Below are 26,971 nucleotides of genomic sequence, written 5' to 3'. Positions count from 1 at the left end.
GCTTGAACAAGAAAAACACAGAGAAAAGCCCACCGTTTCTCAGACAGTAATGGATGGGTAAATGTTAACAATTTTCCATTTACTCTGACATGTAGGCATCCCTCTCCTAGAGCCCATTACGCAGGACTCTTCTTGGCTTTAGGTAATAAACAGCATGTGTTGAATCTACAGGGAGTCCTTTAAGTGGTACAAGTGCATAATGGGATATATTAAAAAGGTATGCGGGAAGGCTTCTGTCGTGACAGCCAGGATTGGGTCTTCTTTATCTGAAAGAAAGACATTGAGCGTGTTGCCTGGCCTCTTGTGGCCCCATGTCTCTCATAACCAGGCCGGACATTTCTCATCTGCAGGTCTGCTCTTGTAGCACAGTCGTGTTTCTGACGCTTCATTTTCTGTCATCTGCTTTCGACCCAAGTCTTATTTCAAGGTGAGCTCTTCCCCTCGGCCCAACAGAGAAGCAGAGGGGGGGAAAGTGAGAGGGAGAATCCTCCAAGGTCACTTTCGGCGTCTCTCCGTTAGAGTTGGTGAGTTCCTGACAAGGCAGAGGCAGTTTAAATTCCTCGCCGACTGTCAAGAGCTCCCTTTAAACGCATGTGAGGCAGATATAAGCAGAGGAAGATGTTCCCTGACTTTTTGGTATTATCTGAGGGGGATTCTTTTCTCCGGCCTTATCTCTCTGTCAGTAATGGGCCTTCAGTGATTCCTGCCAGATAGCCGTTGTGGATGGACTGTTAGGCAGGCAGATAGAGCAATGCTTTCCCAGATACTGCGGATCTACACCTGGCTGTTTTCCCCCATGTTTCTGCCCCTTCGGTGATTGGTGCATCCCGTGGAATGGCAGTTTGACGGACACATCTGCTTCTCAGTTGATTGAGAGGTGAGAAAAACAGAGTGTGACTGCCTGAATCGGTGCACGGTGAACTCTCTTTGACCACCTCCTCAATCAAAAGTGCAGTGTAGGTCATCTTCTTCTTCCGGGTGTGATGAAGACATGGGTCAGGGAGCTTTGATGTGACTTGTCATGCACAACTTCATTTGGGCGTTCCTGACTCGGAGCTTGTTGATGCTTTTATTGTTTTGTGCTACAATTCACCGAAGGGGGAAAGATGCCGCGTCAAAGCTGATTTCAGTTAGCTTTGACATTAAAGGGAAATGCAAAACTTCAAAGGAAGCAAACTGTGCACGCACATGTACGGGTGCAAGGGGTGGCATACAGAATATTGGCGTCCTGTTGACAAGTTAATGATGAGTTCATTTCCTGGTGAGTATATGAACTTATAGTCCTATCATTCTCTCCAAGAAAAAAAAACCCAAAGTAGCTTATCCTCCTTAAAGGCGTTCAGTTAACTCTACAACTTTACTTCACTATGAACGATTCATGTTTAGGGAATTGGGGAGAAACGGCAGGAGAGGGGGAGGGAGTGGAAGGGCTGATAAGAGAGTTGAAAGCCGAGGCGGCGGGGAGCGAGAGTCGTAGCAATATGCTGGACTCCCGCTGTCTCCTCTTTTGGGGGATCCCCACTAGTGCTGTCCCAACTGTAGAGTAAGGAGATGCCCAGCTAGGGGTCTTTGAAGTACCCCTCTGTTATTACATGACCTGATTTGTCCTTTGTGCTGCAGCTATCACACAATAAATGCACCATATCAGAAGACAGCTTCCATTCCTCAAACAAGTACAAATCCAGGCTGCGCCAGGCCGGCCGTGCAGAAGAGAAAGATTCCCAACAATGTCACTGAAGTGACGCTTTTGTATTTTTCAAATGTTTGGCTTAGCACTCGAGAGATGCAGATCCCGTTTTTTAATCACTTGTTAAACAAAGTCTTTGGAGTATGTTTTACTCCTGCTGCGGATGAGATTCGTTTACCACCAACATTTAAACTTGATCTCTATTTCCGAGTATGTAAATTTCCAGCTGTTGCAAGAGGAAACAGAACGCAACATGAAGATGTCATGCCATGTTGGTGTTAACCCCTCTTCAGCTACACTACAGCTGCCATCTGTGTGTGTGTGTGTTAACTCATGTCTACTGCAGTGATTTCCTCCCACAAGACCCATTTAAATGACATCAACATGTATTTGCAGTAACTTAGCAATAAATCGGCCTTCTATTTTCTTCATTAATTATTATATAAATTGTTTAACTGTCAAAATCCTCACAACTTCTCAGAGCGCACACTGACACTGTCTCCAGCACTTCACAAGAAGTAACTGTAATACTTCACCATAAAACCAAATTTTATTAAGAAAGTAATGCAAGCCAGTCATTTTCTGTAAATATTCAGTGCATTCAATATTTTGCAGTTCAAGGTGAGGTCTTTCAAAACCTTTTTTTGTTTGACAATACAAAGAAAAGCAGCAAATCCTTTTTTTTTTGCTTAATAAATAGCTGTAACGATCAACAGATGAATTTTCCAAAGTGTTGATGGGTTGATGCTGGGTATCTTTAATGGTGTGTAGATTGTTGCTCCTCGTGCTCGTTGGTGGATTCCTGCAGCTCTGCTAATCTAGTATGGAAGTCTCCAATATGTGACATGATTTTGTAAAAGATTAGATTTCTGCACAATATAAAGTTGTATTTTTAATTGAACATGTCTAGATTGTGCTTATACCTTTAAACGTGTTTGGAACCTGTTTCTGTCTTAGTGATACAATCTCCACCCAAACCTCCACAAAGGCTGGATTCATTGCTGGGATGTTGCTTTGGATCACATGACGTTTAGGCTACCACTCTACTCTATATAATATATAAAATAATGTGAAGCCAAACAACAATAAGAGATCCCTGAGTTTTTCTTTATATGGGATTTTTAATTTTTTTATTATTATTATTAAGACAGGCTTGGAAATGTACTAAATGAAGTACACCGGAAGTAGTTTCCACCTAGATACCTAGATAGTTTCCCTCTCTTTCTGTCGTTTGCAAGGTCAGCGGGTGCAGAAGGTTGGGCTTTAGTCGTCTTGTGTCTTCGTCACTTTGAGAGAGAGAGAGAGAGAGAGAGAGAGAGAGAGAGAGAGAGAGAGAGAGAGAGAGAGAGAGAGAGAGAGAGAGAGAGCCTCCTCTAACACGGAGCGGTGCCAGCCGGGGAGCAGCAGCAGCAGCAGCGTGCTTCTTCTGCGCTGAGTTGTAAATCTTGTTTGGAGGTAATAACTGACTGATAAAAAGCCGCCTGGTTTGCGTGAAAGCTCCGTAACGCGCACCGCGATATAAAGGGGGACGCACTTTACTCGGAGCCCTTTTATCTCCAGCTGACGTGGTGGTGGCAGCGAGAGAGCGCGTGCAGGCTGGACCGGTGTGGTTGGGCATCTGTGTGTGCGCGCGCGCGCCGGGGAGCAGAGACGCGGCGCTGACCTGCCGGGCTTTGAAGACATCATTTTAAAGACACTGTTGTCCAATCAGACAGGACTCCGGACTCCGTGTTGTCCCCCCCGTGGACAGACGAACACTCAGAGCGATGACTGCACTGAATTATCCACCGGCTCTCTGTCATTTCTCCAGCGAAGGCAGCTCCGCCGACACCCGCCCTTAGAATAAAGCTGCCGGGAAACAAGTCGGCACCGTCGCCGTTGTCTAACAGCTGGGATTTACACTTCACAATGTCTTGAGACGCGACGGGGAAGCTACGAAGATGATGACAGTGAGTATCGACTCGTTTAAATGGCGCTGGTGTTTGCATCCAGGCTGACTTTAGCTCGTCTCCCCGGGGCGGCTCTCACTAATGCGTTCTCATTTCTGACCGGTAATAGTGCGCGGAGAGGCGGTCGGTCTGGTCCCAGCTGTAGTGGGTGTCATCCTCAGTGTGGTAATGTGATACAAGGCGTTTCTGTCATCGCTGTTGCCGGGGGGGATATCAGATTCCTCCTGGGACTTTTTTTGGGGGGACCATTACATCATGAGTAGCCTGAATGACAAATTGAAGAAACGCACCTATTGTCTTTTAATTATGTGTCTAATGACGTCAAACCGTTACTACATGATAGCCCGTGCGATGCCGGGTGGCATCATGCAGCTGTCATGCGTCCACAAAAGTCGGGGCTACATATCCGCTCGACGCACGCAGAGACTGGGCGTGTGCGCGCGACGACGCCACCGCCTAGAGAACGACGGGCAGAGTTGTGTGAGGAGGGGTAGTCTGTGACATAAATTAAACGCCCCCTAGACACCCGCCCGGCTGCGGGGTGGGGATCAGCGCAGCTGTCAATTTGCATGTATTTTCGTGGCCAAATCCAGCCTGTATGGTCCGCCTGCGCGTCCGTTAATCCCACAGCGGATCAGCGCTGCCGCTCCAGCCTGCCGCCTCGCAGCGCCTCTCTCTCTCTCTATCTTATACACTTAACACGATTAGGCCTACATTATTTTTAATCGGCCTCACGTGACCGCCATGTATTGACGCGATCGTATCTAGGAAGCACGAACCGGGATCCACACTTGGAAGGGGGGTAAAAAAGGGATCGGTGACCGAGATTTGAAACGCGATCGCAGCTCCGCTTCTATCCCGCCGCTCTTCCTACACTTGGAAGAGAGGAAAACTCCACCCGGTTTCCTGAATCCGGGTTATTTATATACATACAGCACACTCGGGAGGCTGCACAAAGCCGGGATGACAGGCTGGTCCCCACACCACCAGAGACCGGCGACCGTGTGGTGATCCAGCGCGTTTGATGAGCACGTCGGTAAGCTTGTTCTCCGGTGATACCACGGGCCTAGTGTGCGATCACGTCTGAGCCTGTAACATTATAACCTCGTATGGCTGTTGATTTCCAGGTCCAAGCGATGTCGGAGCATTAGCCAATAAGCAGGCTGGTAATTGAGAGCCCTCCCCCCCCCCCCTTCAGCTGTAGACCTACAGGAGTTTCTCATGTCAACAAGCCACATATAGTTGGAAATGATCCCTTAACTGGAATTGTGCGTGTTATTACTGTCTAGACTGAGCAAAATATCCGTCATACACACTGGGTCTAATTCATAGGTGAGTTAATAATACGTACTAGTAGGTACCAACACCCCTGTGGTAGATCAAATATATTACAACAATGACATTTATATGGCTTTAACTGTATTATGACACCTCATCATTTGTGCAGCTGGTGCCATGTTTCCCCCTAGCAGCAGCATCAGCTTCACGTCTCTCTGACCTGCGAGCTCCTCATCATCGAGTGGCTCATGTCTACACCTAATTCTCCAGCATTGCTGAGTCATATCGCTCTGCCCAACATTGATATTTTCTGCATTGTGCTTTGACGTCAACAGCCAGTGTCTGCACAGGTGTAGTGGACTAGTAGCCAGAGAGCTTATTCTAATTAAGGCTGCCTTTTCTCTATGATTTAAATTGTCTAATTGCAACTGTCTTGTCTTAAGGTCCGTCTTATTCTTATTGTTTGTATTTTATTGGTTGTTTTGTACTTTTATTCACTGTATGGTGTCCTTGAGGGCTCTGAAAGGCACCTAAAAATAAAATGTTTTATTATAATCAGGACACTGTATGTATTGACGTCTTGTGAGTAACGACTGTAAGTCCTCTGAAGCAGCAATTGGCAATCTTCATAATTAATTTCTTTTTTCCGCGGCATCTCTTAATGTGGATCACACAGGGATCTGTCGTTAATTTCCCTTTGCCCTGAGAGAAATTTTGCTGCCTCCTTGCTTTTCATTAACTTTTTAAAAGTGGTGTGAGCCACTTTGAGAACGCTGCTCCTGTGGAGAAAAAGAGAAGGCTCGGGTCAGGTGGAGATTTGTGGAGGGTTGTAAACAACGCAGACGTTTTTCATTAGCCGGCGAACTAATCAGCGAGGAGGTGATTGGGGCTCTGCAGCCGCAACACAGTCAAGGTTAGATGACAGCTCTGGACTCATCCGTCCCCGTCACAGTTTGGTGTGTATTGATATGTCAGTGCGGCGTACTCTCACCCCTCACAACACCCGTGCTTTGTCCCCGTGGTGCTGCAGATGTAGCAGTGGGTGGTGGGATATTATTCTGACACATCCAGCCACACGGACGCCGCCTTCGTTGTGTGTGTTCGGGGTTGAACAAGCCCATGGAAATGTACACAATCACCAGAGGAGTGTGTGGTGATCAGTTAGCATATTCGGGTAAGACTGGGAGGCTTTCGGAGCAGTAGAGATGTATAGCAGACGACTAGACAATGAGTCCAAAGGAGACGGTGACTCCACAGTTCTGTGCAGAAAGGAAGTTCCTGCGGGACAGGAAGTGCTTTGTCATTGCCGGTCTCAAACCACAAAACTGGTGTGAATAATCTCAAATTTCCACACTTCCCTCAATTCTCTTTTCATTTTCCTCTTCTCCTCGCCTCTCTTTTCTTTTCCTCTATTTTAAACGCTCGTTCTCTACACACGTTTCCTGAGTTTCACTCCTTCTCTCTGTTGCTTTGTCGTTGCAGGATTACCGGGAGGATGGCATGGACCTGGGGAGTGATGCCTCCAGTCGCTCCAGCTCAGAGTCCAACTCCAACAAGGTCACACCTTGCTCCCCTTCTCTCGACCTGGCCACTTTGGAAGACTACAAATCCTCCCCCTCTCTGGACCTGGTCACCTTAGATGACTACGAGGAGGACGAGGACTACCAAGAGTATAAGAAGAAGGTGATAGAGGAGTGGGAGAGCGAGTACGGAGAGGACTACACCTCGCCCCAGCCTCCTGGTGAGAAGGAAGGCGGGGGAGGCGTTGAGGGGGTCGACGGCCTTGGCGAAGGCTACAGGAAGACAGTGAACAGTCGCAGCCTCGCTGAAGAATTCCAGGATGTGAAGACCGTCCCGCCCCTCCCAGCTCCGGGCGGACACACTGCCACCTCAGTCGCAGCCGTCCCCGACGAACTGAAACAAAACGGCAATCTGATTTTTCCGAGGAGCCACTCCCCTGGTACACCACAGGGGGGGGCAGGGACCCCCAAGCCCCGCCACCGCAGCTCCAGTCAGGGCAGGGGGAGCCGCAGCACTGGCGGGGGTGGTGGTGGTGGTGGAGGAGGAGGAGGAGGGACTGGGGGACGGAGGGTTGGATACAAAGAGGAGGAGGGTGTAGAGGAGGAGCCTCTGCCCACCATGGACTGGGCAGCCCTGGAGAGACACCTGGCTGGGCTGCAGTGCAGAGAGCAGGAGAACCAGAACCTCAACCAGAACCAGAACCACAACATGGGCAAGAGCAACTACACCTCGGTGAGTGTCTAAGGATCTCACTTGTTGTTTCTGTATGTTCCTGTGGGTTTCATCTGCTTATGTCAAAGGTTATCTCACACAGAGTTTTCCCATGCTCTGGAGGGCATCTGTAATCCAGCAGGTATCTGTGCCGTAGGAACCCTGGAATCAGAGTTTAGGTTAGCTGGAGTGAGGAAGGGGGATTAGTCGGCTAAGCTATGTTGCCCCGCTATTAACCTGACCATCATGGAACTCTGGGCTCCCGACGCACACTGATACGACAGTGCAAGCAAGTCATTTCTATTATTGGATGACTTTGAATGGATACTTACTCCAGCAAAGATATGATGCTGACCTCGCAGCCTTTATATCTGTTTAACCTCATTTTGAAAAATCTGCATGTCCCTTTTGTTGTGGCTATGTGGTGTTCCTACCAGAAGAGGTCAGTGTTGCATCGTCGCTCTGCAGAGAGAGCTGCCGCTGCAAGCGTTGCGTGCCACACCAGCATGAGAAGCTGTTATGATTCACTTACAATCTCATGACATCAGTTTAAATATCAGTCCCCGCCAGAGTAGTCTGGTTTATTGTTGGTCTGTGGGTCCAAAAGGGTGTAGCTGTGAAAATGTGTAGGGAGGAGAAAAACAGTTACCAGCAGCCACCGTTTCAGTGCACTTAGCTTGTTTGTCACTGAGTGAAACTAAGCATAAGTCTGAGAAAAGGGGGACTGGTGCTGTCTTTTGGTATGCGAGCACCAAGACCTTTTCCTCAGTGGACACAGACAATGGCTGCAGCCAGGGCCATTGTGAGTGTGTTGTGTGTGTGTTGTGTGTCTTTGTTTGTCTGTCCTGGAGGGCCCCTCTGTCTCCCTAAGGCATGTCAGGAATGCAGCGGGAGAAGTGGGGGATGAGAGGAAGGAAGGAGGGAGGAAAGGACAGGAAGATGGTATCTTTAGGACCAGGCAGTTTGAGGTCACATGGCTTGTGTGTTTGTGTCAATGTTCATTACCTGCTGTCCATCTTAAATGATAAGGTCACCTCCTGGCTCGCTGTAGTCTGGGGGAAAGTCTGCCCTGTCTCCGTCTCTCTCCCTCTCTCCCTCGGCGGTCGGCTGTGATATAATTGACGGGTGGAAGAAAATCTCTTGAAAGAGAACCTCTTGTCTCCACATGCAGCCACTCTTCTGCACGAACACACACATTTGGGGTCTCACATGTGTGTGTTTGAAGTTGCTGTCGACTAGGCCTGGTGGGATAGATAGCCTGGTCCTGATGCTGATAAAGTGCCATAGCTTCCAACTGTCTCCCCGATTACAAGGAAAAACCAATCCTGACATTTTGATGGCCCCGAGTAGATAAGAAATTAGAATTAGCCGTGTAATCCCACCTGAGCCGGGAGCAGAGTTGATATCACATAAGCCTGGAGGTACAAGTCTTGTGTCCTGGACAATCCACATGTGGTAAAAGAGGACAACGTCAGTATTGACCCTCTGCTAACCTGCCAACAAGAGCACAAAAGTGGTCAAGCGGCATTTTAGGAACTGAGACGTTCCCACAAGACGTCATGTCAGAGGGCATCTGAGTTCCTTGATTCTTAAATTTGCAGGATTTAGCGGACGCCCTGGAGGAAAGGGTGGTGCTTTTAAAATGTTGTTAAATATTTAGACATCCACTCTGGCGGGACCCACCAGCGAGATGATGCGTGTCTGCATGTACGGTGGGGTCTGTCTGTCTGGGATGTTGCTGGGGTCCGGAGGGACAAAGATATTCACGCTTCAGTAGAGCTTCAAAAGCATCTGTGCTTTCAGAGAGACGGGGACACAGTACAGCTCAGAGCTAATAATCTGTAGTGGTCGCTAAGTGCCGGGAGACGGGTTTAGCTGGTCTCCAGTCGGATGCCGTAGCCGCGTACACACAACAAGGAAATGTTAAAATGTGAATCAGGCAAACAAAAAAATACTGTAAACCAAACACAGGATACTCATGACAGTCACTAGTAATGAGACATCTTCCTGCATACTGCGTCTCCTGTCCACATCTCTATGGCAACAGTCCCTTTTGCACTGTCTGATCAAAGACAGGGTTGAATCATAGCATAGTCTTTGAAAAGTTCATTCAGCTACTTGGGCTGTGGAGCTAGTCTGTGCCATAAAAACCTTCACGTATCCTGGCATGTTAGTTCATTCTTGGTAATGAACCGATGACACTGGTGCAGGTGTGTTTAGTTAGGGTGTGGTTTCTGTAATCTCAGCGTCCGCTGCAGGCTGTGGGTGTTGGGTCAGCAGGATTCGGGAGGACGAGGGGCGGGCAGCCCTGTTCCTAATTTGTTTCCAATGAACTCCAGAGTCGCGTGGCAGAGAGGGGCCCAGAGGGACCTCAAGTCCACTATGGGTAACACTACCCCTAACCCTCCATTTAGCCCCACACCCCTGAAAGGCAAACAATAACATTATGCTTCCGAGCCGGTCTTGAGGTGAAAAGGCAGAGATGGGGTCAGTCTGCAATCTATACTATCAGGCTATACTTATATACTATCTATACTCAGGAATTTACCTGCGTGTTGTAATAAATCCGTGCCTGCAGGCTACTTCTTTTTCAATCTCAGAGTGCACACGCCCAGACACAATTTTAAAACACCCCACGGGCAAACTGTGGTTAGAACGAAGGACCTGAACTGCAGCACCACTCCCACTTTAAAACGCTCTCTCTCTCTCTCTCTCTCTCTCTCTCTCTCTCTCTCTCTCTCTCTCTCTCTCTCTCTAGTAAATAAAAGTCAGGACATGTCAGAAGTAACAGGTCGGTGAACATCTCTTTAATTGGAAAGTGTTGCTCAAGCACAGTCTATATAAACAGTAAAAGAGCTCCAGGAACACTCCAGGCTGTAAAAAATACAAGGATGAGAAAGAAGCAGAGAGAGGTTAGAGAAAAGAGCAAAGCCATAGAGAGGTTTCTCTCTCTCTCCCCCCTCTCTGTGCTCTGTGATTATGTACGAGTTCAGCAGTTGAACTGTGCTTGCCGCCCTCCACTAACAAACTAACTACTACCTTCACCCGGTCCTCAGACTGTGCCACGTAGAGGGAGGCGATAGGAGAGGGAAGAAATTGTAGAGTTTGCGAAAGGGGTCAGAGGTATGGTTTGAATGAAGACGGTAGCGAGACAAAAAGGGCGGAAAAGCTGGAGGAGCAGACAGTCAACAATGTATGTGGGAAGAAAAGTGGGAGGAGGTTTCAGAGATGGGGGGGGCAGGGCTGTAGCCAGGTGTGGAGGGCGCCTTCTGAGGCTCCCGTGTCTGGTTCAGCCCCCTAGGCTGAACCACGGTTGTGTGTGTGTGTGTGTGTGTATGTGTGTGCCGGTACCAGCTGAAACATGCCCGGCCCTCTCCACAGCTCACACACACACACACACACACACACTGACTGCGCCGCCTCTGCTGTAGAGCGAGGCAGCTTTCTGTCTCCTGTTAGTCCACACATGCACACTCTCACCTCACTGAATCAAAGGATACCGTTTTCCTCTCATGGGATCCTGACAGTCTGCTGCTGTGGCTACATGTGGGTTGCTTTTTTTTTTCTTTTCTTTTTTTTATAAGTGGAATGTTTTTCATCTCAGCTTAACCTTGGATTCCTCACAGCAAGTCGGGCACTTAACTCAGGTAAAGCAAAGTATTCAACTGGCCAAAGTGTGCTTTTCTGTCTGGTTTGTCAGATTCCCTTCAACGTGTACATGTGATGTGGCTGCAGTCAAACCAGGACTCAAAGTTAGATTAATAGTTTGGCAAAAAGCCTTCCAATACTTATAGCTTAAGGCATTCCTCTGTTTTGAGTTGTGATGTAACGGAAAAGTTACATTTCTCGAGAATGGAACATAAAGTAGAGCCAGTTACACATCTGTCCATGCATCTCAGTTTCCTCGCAACTAATGTTCTGTCATACCCTCTAACAAAAAGCAGGTTCAGGCTGGCAGGACTCTGACCATATGTGGGCTGCTGTCTGGTAGTCTTAGTTTTTTCCCCTTTCGGGCAATGGAAGGATATCATCGTACACGCAGCCCACGTGTATTTGAATCCTGTTTTAAATAAGCAAAACTATGTGCTGTACACCTGTTTTGAATGTTCCTTTACCTTGAGGTGCATAGCAAGTTTTTGACACACCGAGGCGAGCTCAAAGAACCAAACACCAACTGATCAAAATCTCTGCGTTGCCCCTGAATGCCTCGTGTCAGCTGAGGTTAAAAGTTGCTCTTGCACACATCACAGCGTAGGACCAACCATGCACATACAGCCCACACGTGCACCTGCAGGGAGGGAATGAGGAGGCGGTCAAATCCAAAAACACTTGCAAAAGACCAACAAGACAAATCTTTTCAGAGCGTCCTGATATATATATATATATATATATATATATATATATATATATATATATATATATATATATATGTATACGCAGGGAATACAAATAGTAAATACGTCAGATAAGAAGGCGCAGCTGGCACTGTTCAGTGCTGGCCTTGTCAGCTTATAGTCCTTTCCTTGTGGAAGGGGAAATGAAAAAGGCAGGAGCAAAACATTACATCAAACTACCTTAAATGTGTAAAATCAGGCTGATCAGTTGGTGGTTCGACATGTTCAATCAGCCAAATAATGGCCAGCTGATACATATTAGTGATTGTTGTTGAATGGTATTCATCACTAAGGTATTAATCTCATGGCCTTCAACTGTGGTTGTTGTCAGCTTCACAAGTCGGGCCATGTTTTGTCTGGCTGAGCTCCACACCTGCACCTTTATCTAGTACGTGCTGTCAAAGTGTTGTACTTGCAAACTCAACATACAAACTGTAACCAGGGGAAACGCAGACTGCACACCATAAGGTTGTTTTGTTCAGGTCTCATAAACAGGAGTACTCCACTCTTATCTGGTTTCAAAGTGCAGCTTAATGAGTTGCCTGATAATGTGTCCCTGTCTGCACATGTAAAGAAACACACAAACACACAAACACATTTGTATTGATGAGTGATGATGAAGATGTAGGTGAAGAATAACGGACAAAGACAGATGAACTTACTATCCGGTCCGTTTGGGCGGAAGGTTACTAAGTTGTTCACCAGTGTGCTGATTCAGAGTCATGTCATCAGGCAGGTAAGCCAGCTGCATTGTGGATAATTTCGATAGAGATGCTGCTGTGATTGAGGGTAAAGGCGTAGCCACTGTTTGTCTAAGTTGATCGCCTTGATTGATACAGAAGAACTCGCCCTTCCTCTGATTCATTCATGATTCACTGATCTGGGAGTCAAACCTCTTCAGCATGTGTCACATCCGGTCGGATCCTATCCGGTGCGGAAATCAGCTTCGGCTCAAATACCAAATCTCAAAGTCATTGCTATATTGTTGCAAATCTCCATCTTCTTCTTTTCTTCTTCCCTTCTTCCAGACATCCCCCCGTCCTTCGCTACCATTCCCACTCCTGTTCCCTGCTAATTGTCCTCTTCCTCAAGCTGTCAGGAAGCATTATAACCCAATGTTCACACGCAGCCAAAATCCAGCAGGAGACCATTTTCCAGCCCTCCGCCTGGCTCCCCCTCTCCACCCTATGAAAACTACCAAAGAGGGGTGCGGGCTGTGAGTGGCAGAGCGTGCTGTGGAGGAAATGGGGATTTATGTGGCAGCAAGGAGACGGCCTCTAATGTTATAGCTTGGTGTCAGCCCTCATACTGCACAGTCACTATGCAGAGCACACACACACACACACACACACACAGGAGAAGGTTTACAAGCAGTGAAGGATTTTAAACTCTTATCCATCACCTCTCCTGTCTCTTTTCAGTGTGTGTGTGTGTGTGTGTGTGTGTGTGTGTGTTGTGTGTGCTTGCGTGGCTTGCTCACTTGGGTGGAGCTGAAACATGAAACACTGGGCTTCTCTGCTCCTAATTATAGTGTGTGTATGAGAGAGAGAGAGAGGAGAGAGAGAGAGAGAGAGAGAGAGAGAGAGAGAGAGAGAGAGAGAGAGAGAGAGAGAGAGAGAAGTGGGTTGTGAACTTTTTATACTGGGCTAAAAATACAAGCCATGTTTTAATCACGTCTGCACACCCACACAGACCCTAAATAAACCGGTATTTTTGTCTCCCAATGTTTCTGACTGTGTGTGTGTGTGTGTGTGTGTGTGTGTGTGTGTGTGTGTGTGTGTGTGTGTGTGTGTGTGTGTGTGTGTGTGTGTGTTGCCTGTGTTTGGGCAAGAAGAGAGGGACTCCGTGCCAGGTCACGCAGAGAGCTTCATCTGTTGCTGTCGAGCACACAGCGCTTTCATCTCCTCACATAAGCATAACAAGAATAATCGTTCCACCAGGCTGCAGCTCGTGATGATTAGAATGTAAAATCTCAGAAAATCGTGGACAAATAGTTGATTTTTTCCATTTCCTCAATCCTGCGATGACATCTTCATCTATTGGAGTGGTTTGATCACACGCCCTATAGCTGCAACATCCCACGTTCATACCCTGCTTTAGCAATAATCATAAAAATAATTAACTATTACAAAAGACAAACGAGCAGCACATTATGTCACAATCACAATATTTCCTTCAGTTTAATCAACAGTTCAAACCCCACCGATATTCAGTTTATAATGATATATAAACAAATATAAGAGAAGACATTTGAGAGCTGGAAACAATTGAAGAATGTTATTTTCATTGATAAATTAGGAATTATTTGTTGGTTAATCATGTACTAGTAGTAGTAGTACTTAATAGACTAACTGCATGAGTACTTAATAATTTTGTCAGCTGCAGAATAAAGTAAATTATTTTCCTCATTTTAGTTGTTGCTTTCCCCGATTCGTATCCATAGTCAAGACAGTAAGAAGCACATAAACAAATCTAATCGGTTTCAGCTGCTGATTATTCGCTATGACTCACGACTCGTCTTTCATAATAGACTTTGTCATTGCAAATATGTACTTGGTACATAGATAGTCATTTGCTTAGCTGGCATACACATTGGTTGTGATTTAAAAAGGTGAAACACATATCAATGCAGGCTGGTGGTCACAGCATGCTCAGTCTTTCCAGCCTTTCTCATTAGAACAACCTCTGGTGGCTGATCATAAGACTGAGCACACACACACACACACACACACACACCGTGGCCTTCCACATCAGTTCCTCCCTGTCAGAGTGAGCTCATTACCGCCGGAATCCGGCCCTCACACTGAGCCAGCCTGCTTTGCTATGCAGAGTTTTTACGCCGGCACAAAATGTCAGCTTGCTAAAAGCATCTGTGCTCCGATTCTCCCCGCTGAGAAGGAGGGGTGAGGCAGAAAAAGAGGAGGATGAAGGAGATGAAGATAGAGAAAGGCGGTGACAAGAAAGCAAATGTAGTTACAGCGAAAGGCCGGAGAACAGGGAAGGTGTAGGAAGGAGGGGTAGACGGCATGCTGTTTGTCAGTGGAAGGGAGGAGGCGTCACAGCAGGAACAAGAATTCAGTTTTTTCCACGAGCTGCACGGGGCATTATTTACCACCATGGTTGGTAGTAACAGATTACATGTAAATAGGATTCAAATGTATGAATTCAGATTATAGTTACGTTGCCGTGATTGCTTGATTACACTTTGTAACAGCATGTTTTTGTCAGTAAATATGTTCTTCTGTAAATCAAATCCTCTCAGGTAACTAATATCTGTTTTTAATGGTGATTTGCGGATAATAAGAGTTTTTTGTTTTTGTTTTTTTTTTCATTAAAAATTGAAGATTTTTGCTCCTCTTGTGTTCAAGGAGCAAAGTCCTCCATTTGGCCTGTGATTTAGTCAAAAACACACAAAAGAAACCGAATCCCACATGTTGTAGAATAAACATATTATACTTGTGCCAGTATTATACCAGTTTTTGGAATTTGATTTAACCTACTGTATATTCTGAAAATGCTAAATGCATGTTATTTGCATTGGAAATATTTAATGAAATGAGACATGAGAAATGACACATTTCTGATATTTTCAATATTTGATTCTGACCCTCACGTTATTCACTCAGTGACTTATGATCAGGCATTCATTATGTCTGTTTACATCTATAAAGCAGAGTTAAACACACATGAGTGTTGTTTTGATGAGCGTGATGAGAGCAGGAAACGAGGATGAGATGAACTGCTGAATTTCTCCTGCGTTGTGCAAGAATAAATAACATACGACTGTAAGTTTGGCATTAGATTTGGCATACAGCTATATTTGAGCAGAAAGTGTGAGGGAGGCTATCTGCCTGTCTTGTCTGTCTCCAGTTAATCATCTTTTTTTCTGGATCTTCTTTGTGCCAATGCAGGCCGCGTACATAATCACAGTTTTTTTTCATACTAGCTAAAGGAGCTACATGCTCCACAGTCTGGATATCGTTCTTTCTGGTGTGGATAGAGAGGTGACGTCTCGGTCTCCACCTGTGCCGTGATTCAGATTGTAACCTTGACAACCGTGTGAAGGTCAGCGGAGTGACTGCTGCCATGGTGATAGAGGAGAGAAAGGAGGTTGCTGTGGCTTCTTGTATCGAAGAATGACTCGCAGATATTGGACATCAAAGTTGTTGATTTTTCCCACCTGTGTGTGTGTGTGTGTGTCTGTGTGTGTCTGTGTGTGTGTGTGTGTGTGTGTGTGTGTGTGTGTGTGTGTGTGTGTGTGTGTGTGTGTGTGTGTGTGTGTGTGTGTGTGTGTGTGTGTGTGTGTGTGTGTGTGTGTGTGATAAAGCAGTACTATGCATTTATATTTAAAAGGCATCAGGCTTTAATGCTTGCATGTAAAGATCTGAAGGCAAAAACCTTTCTCAAAAATAAAAGTTTATACTTGGAACCACATTTAACAAACTCCTATTACTGTTATTGGGATCAGCAGTTTCATTTATATGAGGTGTTTAATCCAACAAAACTCTACTGCAACTCACCAATCACAAATCTCATCTTGTATTAATTCTCTTTAAGCACTAGAGGGCAGACACCAAAGCAAAGTCACAATTTATCAACTTCTAAAAGCTAATAAATGAGCAAACGTGTAACTTCAGCAGAAACACAGAAACATAGAATGAGAGAAGAGATTCAGGATACCTCGACTTGCATGCTTCACTCCCTTCACCAGGCTTGTTTTAATCTCTCTGCCATTCCTCGCTTGGCGTCGCTGCTTTTACCATAGCCTGTAAACTCAGCTCAACAATGCTTTTACGAGGTCTGGCTGTTCGCTTTCACTGTAAGAAAAACACGTTCCTCACTGGTCAATGTCGAGCACTGATTATTATATCCGAGGTTGGTGTGACAGGACGGGCACTGTTCCTTTCCGCCACACAGAACGGCCAACCAGAGCCGGTGATGTGCTGCAGAGAGATCAGAGCGGGGAGCTCATCGACCCGCTTCCAGGTCATTAAACCCAAGATTGGTGTTATCGGGAAAAGCAGCGTCACCCAAACAGAGATCAATACGGGATAGAGAGATCTGGCCAGCGTGGAGGGATGAGATATCAGGAGGGTGTGGCTTCTAGCTACCTTGCCAAAAATAAATTAACAATGAAAGCTGAAACAGATGTATGATTTAATTGCATCAGCTCCCCACATTCTTGTGCAAGGCTGTTCCACCGCACTACAGTTCTGGATGAAACCAAGCAAACTATAAAAGCTGGGTTTCTGCTGGATTCATTAAACAGTTATTCGACAGTTTTCATAAGTGATTCATAATTTCGTCAATAAGTGATTAAAAGCTTAGTCCCAAAAGTAAAACTTCTCAATGTGATGTCTTTGTATTTTAATGTTTTATTTTATCAGAAACTGAATATGATTTGTTTCAGGCTGTCGGTAGAAACAAAACAAGGAGTCATTTTTGACAGTTTTCTGGCATTTAATAGTCATTGAGTTATTACAGCAAAGCCCCCTGAGGGAAATATTTGATTTGTAATTTGTATGAGTAACATTGACTCGACTTGACTCAATGATTCATCAACTGCAAAACATCTCAGTGAGCTCCAAAGGAAAGAAAATCAGAAAACAAGAGATGGTAATGCAAAGAGGTCAGGACAGGAGTGGAGAGAAGCCTGCATGTGGATTATAAACCAGCCATCTGCCACTACGGGATTAAAATCCTACAAACAAACAGACAGAGAATGAGGGGAAGACTTACATGCAAACAACACATGTACTTTTTCCTAAATCAGTGAGTGACTCCCCCTACATAAAACAGTTGAAACAGGCTAAATGTTGGTTTGAAGTGGCCATAATAATCTGACATATATCACCCATCCGCATCAGTTTGAGAGGTCGACTATTCATCAACACAGAGAGAAAGTCTCTCTTCGTCTCTATATCTGGCATGACTCCATATGAAACAGCAGAATGACATGACTCGGACCCAGACCGACCTCACCCTCCCTCCCTTTTCCACCGTCCCCTCTCCCTCCCTCTCCCCCCACTGGCCGGCTCTGCATACACTCAGCCCAAACAGCTCCTCCCCCTTTTCAGTCCGAACCAGACAGAGAAAGGCGACCGGGAGTGTACTCTGCTTTCCACTGCTCCCCTCCCTCCCTCTTTTCTCTCTCTCTCTCCCGTTCTCACACCCCTCCTCCAGTCGCTGCCTCCCCTCCCTCTTTCCGCTTTGGTGAAGCAGCGATCAGACCCTGTCCCTCTCGCTCCTTAGCAAACAGAACCAGAAAACGTATAGAAAGCAGAGGGTGAAGACTGAACTGTAGCACGAAGGAGAATTGAGCTTTTTTCAGTTTGGATCGAGGACTTGGTAGGATCCTCTGCTCTCCTCTGGAATAGCACTGCAGGGCTGGGAACCTTGTCCCAGTCCCTCTTCCTGTTCCACCAGCACAGCCAGCTCCGCTCTAGGATGCTGTGAAGGATGGTCCACCAGGAAAACTGCTCTTACCAGGTAGTTCTCAGACCTACATCACATTCATTTCATGGAATTGTCCGTTTCTTCGCCTTTTTGACGGACACGAGCTGGCGTTGATCTTGTTGTTGTTAGCTCCGCTGATTGTATGAAGATCATGTTTTACCTCCTCATTTCAGTTTATCAAAAATCCTTGAATGTCACGTTGACACCAGGACATTGCTGTAGGACTTGTGTGTCATTGTGTAGGAGTATTTTTCCTCCGTTTGTGGTTACGTGATTGTGTTGTGAATCTAATGGCTGGCTGGTTGCTAAGAGAGAACTTGACTCAAGGGAATAATGTCCCACCTCCTCCTCCTCCTCCTCCTCCTCGTCTTCCAGCCTCATCAATCCATGTCAAGGAGGCATGAGGTGCGACTGCAAGTTTAAAGTGTCATGACTGAACTGTGTGTTCTGTGTTTCATGTAGCAGATGCATTTAAATCAGTGTACGGTGCAGACAGTGTTGTGATGAAGAGATTTCAAATGTGAACAGCTGCTTGAAGGGTTGCGTTGAAGTGTGCGTCCATGTTGTGTGTGATTCTTGTGGGACGTGTGACAGCAGCGTCCCAGTTTATGTATCGACGAATGAAGAAGTCATGATTAAAGGGAAAGCAAGTGCATCACGGCTGTACACATGCTTTTCTGGGAGCAGCTCCGCTGCTCGGGAAGAAAGTCTGCAATGCAGTGGAGATGAAGAGTGGGAACAAGCAGAGAGGTAGATGAAAGGCGGAGGAGATGAGCTGGATATGTCGGGGGAGGCATTGAGGGGGGAAGACGGAGCTTCTTTGATGGGGAGAAACGAGGGTGGAAGTGGGGAGCTGCGGAGGGAGTGATGAGAAGGAAACAAGAGGCTCCTTGAGAGATGGATGGGCCTTTTGGGTGCAGGTTTTAGTAACATGAAAAGTCCAATTCTCTCCTCTAACATTTCCTCTGTGGAGAAGCATTATTGGCGTACGCACTGGAAAAATGTGATTGCTCTAGTTTATACTGCAGTTTTTCATGTAGTTTTGCAGTTTCAGCTTAGTGTAACCCTTCGAGCTGGGAGCTCACCACTCTGGCTTTATCAACATTTATAAAGGCTGGTCTCTTTTCAGCCCAGTGTACATCCACATAATGCTCAAGATTAGGTTTGGGAATAAATAAACTGCCCTGAGGTCTATTGCTGAGGATTGTCGCTGTTAGAAAATCCCATTAAGACAAATCATCAGACAAAACATTCATATTAATCTTGGTTTACGTAGGCTATTTGTATTCGCATGTCAGGAGGGAAGATTTGTGCTTGTGTGGGTGAGGGAGCTGTTGTGTAACGGGATAAGGATTTTCTGCCATGTTTCGTGGTAGATAAAAGCTAGATGGTGCGACAGAATGATGGCAGGATGGAAGCATAGAGCAGCAGATGAATAGAGAAAAGTGACGCCAAAGGGCTGGTGGAGACAGAGGATGAAAGGCAGAGAGGAACTAGTCACAGCAGAGTATTGACAGCAAAAGCTAAGCAAACGAAGGGAGAGGTGGGTAGAAAGAGAGGAATGAGATCAACCGAGATGATACACGAGAGGGAGGGTGGAAAGAAATATCTGGCATCGGTTAAATATAAGGGATGAACGTTTAGGAAGATGTTAAATGAAGTTTAGTGACGGTGGCGGGAGAGAAGGTGAAGGAAGCTTAGATGGCTTTAATGCGAGCGATGTACTGGAAAAGAGAGGTGGATCGAACGAGAACGAGAGTAACAGAACAGAGGGTTTAGACTCTGATAACAGCGCCTCTCCGGAGGCCCCTCAATTAGACTGGTAACCTGGCAACCAGCAGGCAGACAGCGCCCCTCACACACATAAAACACACACACACACACACAGGGATGGGATGGAAAGAAGAAAAGCACGATGGGGGAAAGCACAGAGGAATCGTAATGAAGATGGAAGAAGTGAGGGCTTCAATGAAGGGATAAAATGGACAGGGCGTTAACAGATTAAGTGGTAAAAGAGGGCAGCAGGGTGTTGTCCCTCTGTTTCTGTTTGTCTCATGAGACAGCCGGTGTCTTGGGGCGATCTCTGTTTTGATTATCAGCATCATTGTTTTCCTGTTTTAATTAAGATGTTTTTGTCTTTTGGCTGAAGGCAAAGAGGAGAGAAAAGACAGAGGAGGGCAAAGAGAAGCATTTGTCCCATAATGTTTGAGGCGAGCCCTCACTTAATGTCAGAAACCATTAGCCAATTAAGTCCCAGGCTGACCCTGGGAGAACCGATGAAGAGACCACTTGACCCACAGTCGACCGAAGCGATCTATCGATTTAACACATGTCCATTTTGCAAATAAACCATGTTTAGCAAAAAGAGCAACACAATAAAAGCTTCATCATGAGACCACAGGAAGAAGAAATCATCTGCTGCAGCCTACATCCTAATACTCATTTCATGGTTATGTGAGCTAAACGCATGCTATGTGTTTACTCGAGGTCTCAATATGTCATCCTGTTTTCAGATTTTCATGTGAATCTATAAATCTCACATTGCCGTCAGCAGCAGCAGGGTGAAGGGTGATGGAGAGCTGAATGGCTTGGCCACAGTGCGTCACCTCGGTCCGTAGGAATCAGCGTGCCGAGGCCTCAGGAGCTCTGGATGTTGTCAAACACAGTGTTTGTGTATATTTATATCATGTATTTTGTCTTGGAGCAGTTTTTCATGCTTGATCGGAGAGCGGTGAAGGAGAGCTCTGGTGTAACAGAATACGAGTGAGGCGCGGCCTGATGAATTATAAATGAGAACTAGCAGTTCAGTAGATGCCACTGATGGATCATAGAATGACAGACTTAATCGATGAAGCCAGATCATAAACCAAAATAAGGTAATAACTGAATTATGAATTAGTCTAGTTTGTCATGGTGTTATAGCATATAGCTCAGCCTAAAAAAAACAAATGTCATGTTTACATTTCTGTTTTTTGTTCAAATTATACCAACAAAATGCTGTTTTCTTCACTTTGGACCAAGTCTAGCTGATGACATTCATTATGCTAAGCTAGGCTAAACACGTCCCCTCTCTAGCAATGCTCAGACATATGGTTGATATGAATCTTGTCAGTTTTGTATAAAGTGAATACGCATCCTTTAAGTGATCATACAGTAATTAATTAGGGCATTCTTAAAAAATATTCTGAACTAATATGTTAAATATATATTATACACAATGTTATCAAAGTAAATGTGAGAACTTTGATAATTTAGGCCATGCTGTCATCTGAGTATGCAAAGATAAAACACGGTTTAGGGAGTGTTTAAGACGTCCGTCACACCTTTGCTGTGCAAAAAGCCTGTTTCTCATTTAAAGCAAGACTACAATTTGTCCTAATATACAATTTGCCAAAACTCCAACCCCCTCAAACACTGACCTCTGTGTGAGTTAGGGGGACTTCCCGATGGGCCGCCCCCCTCGCTCCTTTCGCAGCCCAATTTGTTTGGAACACAGAGCATCGCCATGGAGAAATTCTCACCACGTTGCTATGGTAGCAGCCCCCGTTCTCTTCCTCCTCTTTCCAAAATATCATCAGATCAAAGTCTAGCACATTCCTTGCTTAAGTGTCAGAACATGTGATCTGGTTTAGTAATATAAGCTAAGTTTAGACACTGAGGATAGAGAAACCCATAAAAAAAACATGGATAAAAAGAGGTGCACTCGTATCAAACAAATACACACACACACACACACACACACACACACTCACACACAGCGCCATTGGCCTTGGATCCCAGGCTTACAGGAGGTGCCAGGAACCCTCTCTCCCACAGTCACCCTCTGTTCACTTGGAACAATAAGCCATTCTGTTTGTGTGTGTCTGTCTGTCTCTCTCTCTCTCTCTCTGTCTCTCTCTGTCTCTCTCTCTCGTTTGCTCGCTCTCTCAGCTGACCCCACAGTCGAGCATCAGATGAATGAACCTGTGTGTACTGTACGTCTCCAACATGCACCTGAAAGTATCTCCAGTCTTTGCCCTTGGACTGTGTTTGTGTGTTTGTGTGTTTGTGGTTGTTTGGATATTCTCAGTGCCGCGTTCAGTGACGCGTGTTCCCTCTCCAGCTCCCGTCCCGTTAGAATCAGCACTGACTTCACCTTCACTATGAAGTCAGCCTCCGTAATGAGAATCAGCGGGGCCGACGCGGCCCCACCCTTCTGCTGCAAGCAGGCCGCCCTCGCTTACACACAACCAACGCTGGTTTTATTGGCCTGTGTGTGTGTGTGTCTGCATTGTCCCCATCAGCAGTCCAGGGTGAGTGCATGCAGCAGAGACCCGGACAATCCGCTGTACTCTACCCATAATCCTTAGGGATCAACACTGAATCAAACCCACTTCCTATTTCATTTCATTATCCCCTCTGTGTGTGTGTGTGTGTGTGTGTGTGTGTGTGTGTGTGTGTGTGTGTGTGTGCGTGTGTGTGTGTGTGTGTGCGTGTGCGTGCGTGTGCGTGTGTGTGTGTGTGTGTGTGTGTGCGTGCTCTTCAAATCATAGAAAGTACAGACATTGAACTGTTTTCTGTGGTCATTTGATTAGTACAAAAAAAATGCCGATAGTGTTATTTGTTATTGAGACAGCACCCAGGGGTGGGGCCAGGAAGTGTTGTCACAGGTCACCGTTAGACCCAGCGTGGCCAACCTTAACTTTACTAACGTTACTCCACGCTAGTTGTTACTGAAAACCTCCCCTCAGAGAGAACGGTTCACATAAACATGGCTCTGACCATCCTTCTACGTGGATGTCCTGTTTTATTTCTATGGTTCAGACACTTTTTCATGCATTATTCCATCAGCTGTTCTGATCTCTGATTGAATTTGTTTTGGCCGTGTTCTTGTTTTTTCTCTCTCGGCAGATTATCAGATAAATGTGACTCGTGTTCGTCCCTATCTGTTGGCGTCTTCTTCCCTCTCATCGTTCTCCTCTCATCCCTCATGTATACTCTGTTGTCCTTGGCTGGCTATTATATTTCTTATCTGAGATCCCTTACTTCCCGTCACATCTCTGACTGTGTATGATTCATCCACATAGTCACTCTGCAGGTGGAGGATTGATGCTTCAAAGAAAGAAAGACAGTGTAGAACTTTTTACACGATTTCTTTGGTCTGCTTAAAGTCGCGGTTCACGTTTTATGTATTTCTCACCGGCTTATGAGAGTGCAGAAAATGTATATTTCCAGTTACTTGACGGATGCATTTTCTCATTCCAACCCTGCAGCAAGCAAGTGTGTGCGTTGACTAAATGAAGCCTTTAACTCAGGATAAATCTATACATCTGTAATGTTATATGCTTGAAATGTCTCAATACTGGTGCCAAAGTAATACCTGAGTTGTGATACTAATACCACTCTGCTACAACTAAAATGCATTTAAATACCGTATCTAAGAAATCATTTTATCCATTTAACAATATAAACCAGATTTCTGAAATCAGTGTCAACACAAAGTGGATGCATAGTAATTGCCATCAATTAAGGAAAACGAACATTAATTGCAATCCTACACTAATGTGCATAACATTTCATCACTACACAGTAAAAATGCGATGCCCTGTTTATGAATTATGAGTTTATTTCCACTTGAACGTGATAATAGCTTCCCCATTTTTGTGTGCCTCCAGCTGATGGTTTGTGTGAGGTCATGTTCCCCTGCAGTGTGATTCCGCAGCCATATGCGGACATCATTTTCTGTCTGGGCGGCTATGACAAATATATGAGTCACGGGTCGATAACGTCTCGCTAAGATGAGATCATTTCACACCGCGGAGAGCTCAGATTGAAAATGTAAGTCGCTGATACAAGGCATAAGCCATCTCTGTGTGTCTAACTGAGTGACTTTGTGTGTATGTGAGTGTTTGTGTGCCAGACTAATGGTCCATTGTGCTCCGTCAGGGTTTATTTAGCTGGCCTGGACTGTGGAGGGGGTGCAGGCTTTGGAGTCCAGACTGGGCACTATTTTTACATTAGCAGGAAGGGAACACACTCCCTCCTCTGTTACATAAACACACACACTTTCACATTTCATTTCACCCCAAATATGTCGGCTAATCTACATTTTCAGTTAATAACACAGTTTCACAAATACACAGAATTGTGAGCCGTTTTAGATGAGAGGGTTGGCAAAAAAGTAAAGGAGGTCTGGGTGTAACGGAAGGAGAATAAATATAGACAGAGAGAGATCGTGTCCAGGAGAGACTCCAGACACACACATGGGAATGCCTAACACAAGTGCATCGCCATAAACACACACCGTGGCTATCCCATGGCTGAGGTGTCTCCTTCCAAACTGGTGGTGAGCAGCTGCTGTCCTCACGTCAGGGCGTTAAAACGGGGGGAAAAAACACACCGGTTTGGCTGTGAAAGGCCGCCCTGAGCGGAGGGTTGGAAGGTAGGCAGGGTCTAAAGGGGCTTTACCTCTGTGACCATTGTGCTTTCACAGTCCTGTGGAAGAGGCAGAGAAGAGAGTGGAGTCGACAGAGAGAGTGCAGGGAAGTGAAAGAGAAACAGTGTCACAACATGTAAGAGAGAGATGAGTAGAAGCCACCACTAGAAGAGTAGTTTTATTTATTTTTTTGGTGTGTGTGTGTGTGTGTGTGTGTGAGACAGAGAGCATGGCAGGGGTGATTTGGCTGGGAATATGATGTGTACTGACTGGGCTCAACCTCGGCAGTCGGTCTGGACTAACCTACTGACTGGGGAGTAGAGAGGAAGACACAGGAAGACAAGGAGGGAGGGAAGGATGAGGGAGGCGCTGGATAATATGGATGGATGTAGTGGAGTGGATGATGTCATCAGGCAAACGTCCAACCTCTACCTCAATGATGACTACAAAGAGGTAAAATGTTGTGTCTTATTCCATGCTTATACGTTAATCATTGAGACAAATGCATGCCGAGGAGTACTGGAAAGATCCGTGTGGTCAACGGAGCTGGAATGTTTTGATTTTACATATTTGGAGGTATACGTATATGTTATTATGGTTTCTTCACAGTGTCTGCCAAGTATGTGAACAGACACACGTGTACAGCTACTTCTGTTTGACATCTTTGTAAATACACAAATCTGGTGAATAGTTAGATGTCTGATGTCCGTCTCTTCAATTTGAAGCTACAACCTGCGGCCAGTTAGCGTAGCTTAGCACAAATACTCAAAGCAGGTGGAAATAGCTAGCTTGACTGTCGAGAGACTGTCTGTGTCTCTAAAGCTCACTAATTAACACGGTATAGTTGGTTTGTTCAATGCATATCAAAGGAAGCCTCCTAGCTGTTTACCTCTACTCCCAGTCGTTATGCCAAGCTAAGCTAACCGGCTGCAACCTGAAGACATGAAAGCGGTGTCTCATCTTACTCTTATTTCTCAGTATTCCTTTAAAAGGTATTTGTGTGTAGCTATGTGGCAACAGCCTAAAGATTGAGGCTGATGTAATGCTTGACGTTTAAGGTATTAACCTGCTTAGATATTTGGGGCAAAGATGACATAATGGTGCGAGTGAACAGGCTTTTATCCTTAAATCTGCTTCAGTCTTTGGGAGAAAAAACGATTCCTCCACTGAATCTTTTCTCACAAATCCATAGTCTGGCCTTCTTGCAGAGACAAAGCTCAAATGTCACTTGGAGATTCCATTGTCCTGCCTTCATGCACCCCGATTCCCCTCCCTCCCTTTGTCATTCTACCCCCTTTTGACTCTAATAACCCTCCCCCCACCTCTTTTACCACCACACACACACTCATGCACAGCCTCCTACCACTTGCTGAGTTGTTCCGTTCGACTCTTGAGTGACAGGAGCAGCCTTGCACTGACCTGAGGCTGAACCGTATCAGGGGCCAGAGGTCAGGTCTCTTATCTGGGATGGAATGCTGCACTGCCTATAGACAGACAGGTCTCAGATAGCACCAAAGAGAAGACGGTCTGACACACAGGATGTAGCCTTTAGGCATGTATACTTTAAGGAATAGTTGGACATTTACACCTGTTGCTGTAGTAGTATACGCCATTTCAGTCAAATCTAAGCCTACAAGAACACATCAGAGCAAAGCCTTCCCAACTCTACCAAACACACGTCATGCTTCTTGCTGTTTCTTGACTGAAATAGCCCGTTCTCACAAGGACCTGGTATGTGCAAGTGTGCATGTATGAACAGTGGGCTCCTGTTTCTAACCAGGGAGAGAGGTATCGGCCAGTGAAAAGACGCCATTGTGCAAAAGAAAGGTAGAGTCCTTATTGAGGAATGGAGGGAAAGATCATAAATCCATAGACATGTAGACACACACATCCACATTTATACACACCTCATCTTAATCACGAAACAATTTCTGGCCACAAGAGCCGGCAATTTAGGAGAGGATGTTTTTTTGTCTTTGTTAGCACGGATAATTAAATTCATCTCCACTCCTCTAATAAAGATTTTCTGGGAAGATTTAAGGGCTCAAAACAAGCACTTTGTCGTCCATTAACAGGGCTAAATCTCCCTCTAGGTCTGTGGATGAATGGTTGTAGTGCAGAGTGGAGAAAATGTCTTTGTCAATGAGGGGTTTTCAGTTAAGGAAATTGCCTGCTGAATTTCAGGTGGAAAAAAACACAAATTAGCCCAATTGTGTTCCTCGCAATCTAATTTGGACGGTGGCGGCTCTGGCGCTCAAGGCCAGGAAATAAAGGAGGTGGTTAAAACTGTCACTCACTTATTCTCTCTCTCGCTCTCCATCCCACATGCATCTTGAAATGCTAATGCAATGGATCCAGCAATTTCCATGTCATCATCATGTGGAAACTTGATTTTCCATAATGCTTTTTTATAAGATCTAGTGGGGAAATGAACCAGTAGAGCGCACAATAATGTCATATTCATGTCCATTTGAGTCAGGGAGCCAATCAAAGGAGCAGAACGTTTGAGATGCAAGATTTGCATTGCATTCACCCCAAACTAACAATTGTAAAGTCAAAC

The 26,971-nt window shown here is 45.6% G+C and overlaps 1 protein-coding gene across 1 annotated transcript in view; it reads left to right on the top strand.

The window, feature by feature from the left end:
- schip1 (schwannomin interacting protein 1) overlaps positions 1-26,971 on the top strand; it is a 179,182-nt gene that overhangs the window by 140,442 nt on the left and 11,769 nt on the right. The window contains 1 exon segment of the mRNA XM_084018893.1: positions 6,397-7,167. Coding sequence (XP_083875019.1) covers positions 6,397-7,167 — 771 coding nt within the window.

This window comes from Eutrigla gurnardus (assembly GCF_963514095.1).
Source record: "Eutrigla gurnardus genome assembly, chromosome: 10".
In the NCBI taxonomy this organism is placed as follows: domain Eukaryota; kingdom Metazoa; phylum Chordata; class Actinopteri; order Perciformes; family Triglidae; genus Eutrigla; species Eutrigla gurnardus.
The sequence above is the reverse complement of the archived record's forward strand: the minus strand, read 5'-3'. Positions and strand labels throughout refer to the sequence as shown.